General features: G+C 52.1%; 1 protein-coding gene and 1 long non-coding RNA gene across 2 annotated transcripts; one reads left to right on the top strand and one right to left on the bottom strand.

Annotated features, from left to right (window-relative positions):
* Window positions 1-4271: 4271 nt before the first annotated feature.
* CHAC1 (ChaC glutathione specific gamma-glutamylcyclotransferase 1) lies at window positions 4272-6591 on the bottom strand. The gene is made up of 3 exons (XM_058738155.1): window positions 6226-6591; window positions 5784-5819; window positions 4272-5329 (listed from the first exon to the last, which is right to left on the bottom strand). Exons 1-3 carry the CDS (start codon window positions 6454-6456, stop codon window positions 4928-4930), a joined length of 669 nt encoding a protein of 222 aa, XP_058594138.1. The 5' UTR covers window positions 6457-6591; the 3' UTR covers window positions 4272-4927.
* A 378-nt stretch (window positions 6592-6969) lies between these two features.
* Window positions 6970-8190, top strand: LOC131516728 (uncharacterized). Its single transcript, XR_009264212.1, has 2 exons — window positions 6970-7334; window positions 7505-8190. It is a non-coding gene; the product is annotated as an uncharacterized LOC131516728 (long non-coding RNA).
* The last annotated feature ends 816 nt before the right edge of the window (window positions 8191-9006 follow it).

Here is a 9006-nt window from a genome sequence, read left to right on the forward strand (position 1 = left end):
GCCAGAGTGGGGTTCACCCATGTCCCCCTGCCTGTCCATGACCCCCTGGCAAAACCCTGGGATCCCCAGCCTCCTCCCTCCTACTTGTCCCCCATTTCTAACGGGCTGCCAGGAGGTGTCCCCACATTACCAGTTCCTGGTTCTAGCTCAGCCCTCCCCAGCCCCTGCCTGGGTACATGGCAACAGGTACACACCAGGTCTTGCAGCCTTCAAATCATCTTCCCTGACACAACACTTAAACCGAAGCCTGAACACAATACTCCAAGTAGACAAAACAAAAAGAACAAAAAGACCCTTCCGTGGGAGGAAAAACAAAAACATCACTATAGAACTCAACTTCCCTACAAGATAAAGTCTAACACTTCCTCTATGAACTGACTGCAGAGTAGCTCTCAGCCTTGTCGCCAACACTGCAAGGCTTCTTGCACGCGGCCACCTACCAGCTGCTCTATATCGCTTTCCCCTTTGCTTGTGCCATCCCCACACACCTGGAATGCCTCCTCTGCCTGCTGGATTCCTGCAGCTTCTTTAAGGCCCTCCTAGACCTGACCACCTCTGCCCCAACCCGAGCTCCTTGAGTTGCCCTTACCCAGACCAGGTGTGAGGGCACTCCTGTGCCTCCCGTCTTCCACAGGGGGAGCTTGACCTACCAAAGACTCAATAAACAGAGGTTGAACTGGCTGATCCTTCCTACTCACTCCTGGTTCTCCAGAAGGGTGCCCTTGGAGATGGACAAGTTGATTCCCGAGTTGCCTGCTAACTCTGAAATCCCTTAATGCTGCAGCCTAGGCCTCGGCCCTCAACCATCACTCTGTTTGAATCCCACCAGCAAAAAATAAATATATATTTTTTTAATGCCACTATACCAGAAGTCCTAAGAAATGGCCCAGGAATGCCTATGGATCCCCAAAACCCTCTCAGGGGGCTGCAAGGTCAAAATTATTTTCATAGTCAAACTAAGAGGTTATCTGCCTTTTTACTCACATTTCCTCTCAAGTGTAGAGTGGAGTTTTCCATAACTTTACAAAAGGTGGATTTGCAACAAAATGAATGCGGAAACAAATGAGAACCCAGCTGCTTTCATCAAGCAAAAAATTAAGAACATAAAACAGCACTGTTCTTTTCACTAAATTTGCTTGTTTTGGAAAAGATTCATTTTTCCTTAAAAATGTTAAAGTTTATTTTAAGGAGAGAGTACGCAAGTGGGGGAGGGACAGAGAGAGAGGGAGAGAGAATCCCAAGCAGCACCACTCAGAGTTCCAATTCCACAAACTGTGAGATCATGACCTGAGCTGGAATCAAGAGTCAGACCCTTAACAAGTAAGCCACCCAGGCGCCCATAAAAATACATTAACATGTAATAGATTGTTTTTATTTTTAGTAATACGTTTTACACTTCTCCATTTTAATCTCTAATACACTAAATGTTGCCAAATGTTATATCCCAGGTAAACAACAACCCCTGGGATCCTCAGTTTTTAATTTGTAAACAAGTCCTGAGACCCCTACATCCTCATACCTTCCATCACCCCTCTGTTGCGTCTCTCAGCAATTTCTTTTTTTATTTTTGAGAGAGAGAGACAGAGCGCAAGCAGGGGAGGGTCAGAGAGAGAGGGAGACACAGAATCCCAAGGAGGCTGCAGGCTCCGAGCTGTCAGCACAGAGCCCGATGTGGGGCTCCAACTCACGAACCGCAAACGCAAGATCATGACCTGAGCCCAAGTCAGACACTAACCAGCTGAGCTACCTAGGCACCTTTTTTTTTTTTTTTTTAATATTTATTTTTGAGAGAGAGAGAACGAGCATGAGTGGAGGAGGGGCAGAGAGAGGAGGGGAAGACAGAGGATCTGAAGTAGGCTCTGTACTGACAGCCCAGAGCCCAATGTGGGGCTCAAACTGAGCCGAAGTTGGACACTTAACTGACTGAGCTACCCAGGTGCCCTAGCAATCAATTTCTTGAGTGATCTCCTTCCCCTCCTACAGGTTCCCCAGCTCTATGGCTTCATGCCACTCTTCTGAAATTGCTCTGAGGCCACAGAGCACCCTCTGCTATTTCATCTAATGGATGCTCCTCTCTCTTTATTGCCCTGACCATTCAGCAGCATCACACTGGTTCTTCTCCTATCTCTCCAGCTGCTTGCTCTCCACTTTTCTTGCTTCACTCAAGCCACCAGGGCTGAGCATGGGCCCTGTTCTCTTTTCTCCCCATTCCAAGGCTTTCAAGTACTGTCTCCATGTGTATGGCCCCCAGATCTCTTACTCCAGCCCATATTTCTCTCTGAATCACAGACCCACATTCCCCAGCTGCCCCCTGAATATCCATGTGGATGCCATTGCCCTACACAGGCACCCCCAGATCAAACACTCATGCAGAGCTGATCTCTACCCCTGCCCTTCCAGACCTACAACTGTACTAGCAGCCCTGGACCTCTACGCCTCCCTCACTCTCCCCTTCATCCAGCCACACCCAACCCTGCCAGCCTCATGCCCTGGCAACTGTCAGATCTATCCTCCCTTCTGTCCCCACTGCCTCACCTCAGCTCAGGCCACCTTCATCCTTCCCTAGGCTGTCTTTGGCCTTCCTGCTCCAACCTGACAGAAACCAGGGCTCCTCTTAAGCAGTCTTTTCACTCAGAATTCACAGGAGGCCCCCACCAACCCAGGAGGGATGCCACCTCTACAGCATCAGGCCCAGCCACAGGATGTGGTCCTGCCACCTGTCCAGTCCCGTGTCCAATCCCCCATGCCACTCTGTCCACTCTGTCCCAGCTAGCCTGACCTTGCTTCCTTCTCTGGCACAAGTTGTTCCTTGCCTCTTTTCACCAGAGACCCCTTCTCAGGCTCAGAGCTTGGCCTCATCATTCCCTCCCCCAGAAAGCCTTCCCTGACCACCACCTCCATGTCAGGAGCCCACTCTTGGCCTCCCATCACAGCACATTTCATGCTAAATGGTCCCATTCAGAGTCTCTTAGTACCCTAAGGAGGAAGATTGCTTCACTGCCGTATCCCCAGTGCCCAGGTCAGTGTCTGGCATACAGCAGTTTAGTAAATACTTGAATGAATAAGGCTTGAAGAATGGGAGCCCATGTACAGCTGACAGGAAGCCCTCCCCACCCCTGCTCGGTAGAGAGCAGGGCTCTGTTCTGAGCACCCAAACTGGCTGTCTTGCCTGCCCTGGCCCAGGAGGCGCTGTCCAAGTCTCCCTGCCACCCGCTGCCCCCTCCTGCTGTGTTGCCCTGACAAACTCCCAGAAGAACTTGGCTGGACTCCACACTTCTCCCATCAATGGTAAGACACGAGGCCACCAACACACCGGGCACCACAACAGCTGCCCAACTTGGTCAGAGCTGACCTCTCTGGGGACACCCAGACCAATCCAGGGCACCAGCCATAACAGCAGCAGCAGCAAAACAGACCACATAGCATCCCAATGTAAACTGATGCTCAGGGGACTGAAGAGTTTTTTGGAGGTTACTAGGCCAGTGAGGCTGGGGTGCAAGCAGGCTCTTCTGCTGCAAGAAGGCAGTCACCTGGGCCCTATACCCATTCTGCAGGCCCAGGACTAGAAGCTGAGTCCACTGAGACGCCATTCTGAGACCCTGGGGCTGGGATTTGCACCTGCGGATCAGGGTGGGGAGGAGCAGCCAGGGGCACACAGAGAGGGAACAAGTAGCAGCCAAGAGGGCACCCTGGCAACTCATTCCATTGTGAGCAAGACTCCTGGCAGGTCAAGTTAACAGAGAAAGCACAGATCACACCACAGTCCCAGAAGACAACAGTACACAATTTTGATCTCAAAATCACAGGGCCACTTAGGTCCTCCAGGCCACAGTTCTCTGCTATCAGCACTACTCAAGTCATCACCACCCTACTCTAACCCACATGCTCCTTTAGCAGGAAGCCAGGGGTCCAGTCATGCTGTCACGAAGAGGCAGCAGCTAGAGGAAGACCTGGTGTGACCTCCAAGCCTGCTGGCCTATTTGGGGCAGCTGAGAGCAGGAGCAGGGCACCAGGTCTTTGGGAGGAACACTGCCTACAAGGCTGCCGAGTAGAGCCACATGGGCTAAATTCTGTAGGACACTTAGTTGTGAATGGTGCCCGTGAGAGTGCTGTGCCCTGGTTGCTGGTCCTGCCTGCTCAGCTACCCGGAAGAGAGGGATGGAGACAAAGAGGGAGCCGCTGCCCCTCTCATGAGCCTTCCAGGGCTTTATCGTCTTACTTGCCCCAATGCCCCAACTAAAGAAAGAACCACAAACGCAGCACAACACAGATAATAAGGGATCAGTTTATGGGTAACAGTATCGGTCAGACTGAGAAGGTACCAGGCCTTTAGTGAGGAGCTATAGGCCTCAACAGACAAGAAAACAGAGGGACAGGGAAACAAAGCCAGATGGCTAAAAGAGGCCCAGGCAACTGTGCCTGGGCTCCAGATCCAGTTCTGCCCTAGGAATGTGGGAGGAAGAGGAAGAGCGAGACCCGCAGGTGCCTCAGTTCTTGTAAGGCCCCCTTCTCTTCAATCCCTCCTGTCCTTTACCAGCAGGCTGGGACTTTTCACAGGTGGTATATTTCCGGGGCTAGGAACAGTTGGTCTGGGGATGGGGAGCCAGTGGCCTGGGTGGTATGGGGTTAGCAGCAGCACTGGGGGGAATCTAGTCAGGCACCGCTCAGCAGGGCCCCTATGTCCAGGGCAGGCCCCCCACCCTGCCCACTACACCAACATGGTGCAATAAATAGTTTCAAGTAATAAGTCAGTGTCAGGCAGGAAAACTGGAGACTGCTGGGATAGGCAGGGGCTTAAGGAGAGAAGCTCCCAGCCACCCACCAAGTCCTCTCAGTGAGCTCCAGCTGTATCAAGTCCACTGTGTGCCACAGGAGTAGGGATGTGGCCCCATGTCTACGTGGGCACTCCCTGCAGGGGCTCAACCCCTCAGACCAGGGCCAAAGCCTGCTCAGTGGGGCAGAAACAGGGCAGCATGGTGCCCACAGCGTCCACGATGGCTGCCAGGTGCTCATCCTGTGCCTGGGGCCCACAGAGCTGCATGAAGTCTGCCAGGCGTAGCAAGTACTCGAGGTTGTGACCAGAGAAGCCGCGACAGGCCAGGATCTGAGTTGCAATGGCCTCTTCAGGTGCAGGGCCCAGGTAACCAGGATTTTGTGGGGTGGCCACATAAGCCAATGCCTTGAGTGGTTGGTCAGGGTTATCTTGGGGGTAGAAGGTGACTTCCTTGGTATCATAGCCACCAAGCACTGCCTCCCGCACGTTCAGGTACTTCAGGGCCTCGCTCACCTGCTCACCTTGAACCTGGTATGCCACACCCCAAGTGCAGCCCTAGGAGGAAACACGGACACCGGGGTCAGTCAAAACAGCTCCTGGCTGGTCCCACCTCAGGTCTGCGCTCTATAAGGCAAGTGGGCAGAGGACTGATGAGTCATCTAGTAGCAATACATCAAGCTCATTCTCCCTTTGTTAACAAGGGCTGACAAGGTGGTCTGCCCCCAAGGCAGAAGAGGATTCCTACTCAGAGTGTGGCTTGAGAACCAGTGGTATCATCTGTACACTTAAGTCGAATGTGAGGAATTTAAGGCCCCACCCTGGTCCATTTAAATTGAAATCTGCATTTTAACAAGGTCCTCAGAGGGTTCTTGTGAAAAGCACTGAGCTAGACCACCCTTCCCCTCTGCCAGTGTGGCATCTAATCTAGCCTGCAGCCAAGGACACATAAGCTCTCTTAGACCCTCCATGCTATGCCCTATGGGGTCTCTCTCTTGACTTGGACACTTACCTCATGATCTTCAAGTAGGGTCACCACACGGCCAGGCTGAGGAGAAAGCAAAGATTTTGAAAAAGATAAGTTAGGAATCAGCTCTGTCACCGGTACTAAAGGAAACCCGTATTAACACTGCTGGCCCAGGCCTCAGAGAACCCCACGCATCCAGGGGAAAGTGGAGAGAGTGATGCATGACTACAGGAGAAACAGACCCATGGCAGTGGCCCAAACTGATAAATCAGAAACATTCATCAACATTGTGATCCACAGGATCACAGATTCCAGCCATCACAGTGATCTACTGGGCACAGAAATTTAAGCCACAAAGCCCAAGCACAGGTTTATACACTTCCCCCACCAGCACGGAGGCACCGGCTGCCCAGAGAACCCCAGGGCACTGGTGCCCACTACCCTGCCCCCAACTCCTGCATTCCCCTGAGCATAGTCAGATGCTCACCATCTTGTCGCTGCCCCGATGGAAGGTGTCTCCCTGCCAGAAGCGGCGGCTATAGCCGCGCACGAAACCCACACGGCTGTCACTGTAGGCGAAGTCGGGCCTCCACACGAGAGAGCCGTACCCGAAAATCCACAGGGCTTGGGGGTCACCGTCATCCCGGGGGTGCTGCACCGGTGACGAAGTGGGCGGCGAGGCAGGAGGGGTGTTCTGGGCTGTGGACTCCTGCTTCATGGTGCCGGGCACAGGGACGAGCCCGGCGGCCTCCGGGGCTGGTCTCCGGCGCGGGCACGGAAGGACCAACGGACGCGCACACCTGGCCTGGCACCGCTTGGTCGCTCCAGCTGCGCGGCCCCTTCGGAGGCGCCTTTTAAACCCTCCGGCCAGGCGGGCCCCCGCCCACCGCGCCTGCTGTCGCGGTGATTGGGGCGGGGCAAGTCCCCTTTTGACCAATCACCTTCGGGTTTTGCTTCCCGGTTAACCGCGCCGCCCTCTGAGTGGGTAACTGAGGGACCTGCCCCAGACCCAGCTCGCCCGCTGATTGGCTCGGTTCCACCTCTGTAGCAAATCTGGCAGGAGTGATGCAACCGCGGGGGAGGTTTTCCCAGCTCCGGCATGCAGCAAGGGCACCTCGGATTGCGTCAGGCGGCGGGCAGTGGGCACCGACGCGGGCACTGGTCGATTCTCCGGCAGCCCCTCCGTGGCCTGGGCCCTTCAGCAACCAGGACCGGCGGGTCACAGGTGGGCGTCGCCTCAGCATCCCTGCGGGTGCACCTGGTCGGGTCACTGCCCCCATTTAGCACGGACTCATTACCAGGGCTTGTGCAGGGCACGTCCCGCAGGAGCTCTATGGGAGGCGTAAGCGCCCGTCTCTGGGGCTCCTCCGCCTGGGAGCACGTCACGTACTCTAGAGAAGCAGTTGGAGACACCTTCTGCATTCCACACAGGTGCCTCACGCGGTTGGCCCGCGTGAGCAAATGGAGAAACTGAGTCACGGGGCTGGCAAGTGGTTCTGCAGAAGCTGCGAGGCTGAGTCAGGCCGGGCGCCGGGAACTTGCGGGCCTCACGTGAGGGGTACGCCCAGGGCCAGTTGTGGAACCCTCTGAGCCCAGGTAGGCTTGGGGTGGAGCACTTGCAACCACCTATGTCACTTTGGTGGTGGTGTCCAGACCTGTGGAGAGAGGCCATAAAGACAGGCCTCTGTCCTTCTCTGCCCTGAGGCGAGAAGTTTAGTTCTGCTCAGACCTGAAACTTTTGCAACAATGATTGGGTTCATCCTTAGGCACAGAAGTTCCAGGACCTTCCGTAAGCGGCAGGCAACGCAGCCAAATTGACGCTCTCAGACGACGGTGAGCAGCTACCGGCCTTCTCTCTTGGCTGTTGGCCTCCTGACCCACGGAGGGTCTGCAGGCTGTCTGGGTTGAGCCCCCTCAGCAGGGGCAAAAGGCTGCCCCTGGGGATGTCTCTGGATGGAAAGGGGGAACAGAGGCAGCAGCAGAACTGCCCCCGCCCTCCCCCTCCCTTCCCCCCCACTGCAGAACAGCCTCGGGGAAACTGCTAATGAGGTCCAGGGTGAGCCCTCTGGCAGGCGAAATGGGCAATATTGCTTCTCATTATATTCTAATTAGATGTTTAAACTAAAAAGCACCTGCACACTTAAAGTAGTCATTCCAAAAGTGTATAAGATACACACAAAAGTGTGTAAGTTGCACTTCAGTGTGTAGAGTATGAAGCTAGTTCTGTAAAAGCAAAATAAGTTACACATTAATATTGGTAAAAGAAGTAATCTGGAAGCATATACCTAAACTGTTAACAGAGCCTGTCACCAGAGAAGAACTTGCAATATTAAATGTAAATGTTTATGAAAAAGTTTGTTGGTGGTGGTAGCTGTTGTTTGTTTTGGTTTTGTCTCTTACAAGGAGCATGAATTACTTTTCCAATTGGAAAAAAAATACAGGCAAAATGGTTGTTTCTGGTCATTTCTTTCCCTCCGTTCTCCATGTTCACTCTCCCCTCTTCTGTACCCCCCATCCTGTCCCCTTTAGTCCATATGGCCGCCTCCTTTGCTACTAGCTTCTTAAGAAGAATATCCCCACCTCCTCTACCACGTTTCAGTAGTGGGATAGGAGGCAGGAAACTGGTACCAACATATTCCTGGAAGCATCTAAATTTGCACAAACAGTGCTTTGAAACAGCAACTTAGTGATACAAATCAAAAGTCAAAATGTCCCTGACCTTTGACCCAATACTTCCACTCCAGGAAATTATTCAAAATATAGGAAAAGTCATATCCCTAAAGATTTTTCAATGCATTGTTATTTATTATAGCAAAACAAAAGAGAAACTACCTAAATATCCCAAAATAGCTAAACATTTAAGTAACTTATAGGATTACTCCACGTGGTGGAGAACTACACACAAAGAGAATAACTTAAATATGTAGCAATAGATGATTAATTAATTTGATATAGACATAAAATTAAAGCTCTGTGGTCATTAAAACAGATGTATGCCTATACTTACTGACAAGGGAACTTATCTGTGATGTATAATTCAGGGAAAAAACAAGTTATAAAATAACATAATATAACTGTTTTAAACTTAAAAAGTCTATAGTGTGTATTTGCATAGAAAAAAATCCAGAAGAACACATAAAAAGTTCAGTGATTACCTCTGAGTGGTAGGACTACATGAGATTTGCACTTTCTTTTTTATGCCAATTCAGATGGTCTGGGATTGTCTAAGAGAACATAAACCACTTCTATTTAGAAAAGAAAAAGTCAA

The sequence above is a fragment of the Neofelis nebulosa genome, chromosome 7 (assembly GCF_028018385.1).
Source record: "Neofelis nebulosa isolate mNeoNeb1 chromosome 7, mNeoNeb1.pri, whole genome shotgun sequence".
Taxonomy (NCBI): domain Eukaryota; kingdom Metazoa; phylum Chordata; class Mammalia; order Carnivora; family Felidae; genus Neofelis; species Neofelis nebulosa.

Coding starts and splice junctions, on each gene's coding strand:
- CHAC1 (XM_058738155.1), bottom strand. CDS start 6,456: ATGAAGCAGGAGTCCACAGCCCAGAACACCCCTCCTGCCTCGCCGCCC. Junction 5,820..6,225: donor ATCGGGGCAGCGACAAGATG/GTGAGCATCTGA, acceptor CTTTCTCCTCAG/CCTGGCCGTGTGGTGACCCT. Junction 5,330..5,783: donor CCCTACTTGAAGATCATGAG/GTAAGTGTCCAA, acceptor GTTTCCTCCTAG/GGCTGCACTTGGGGTGTGGC.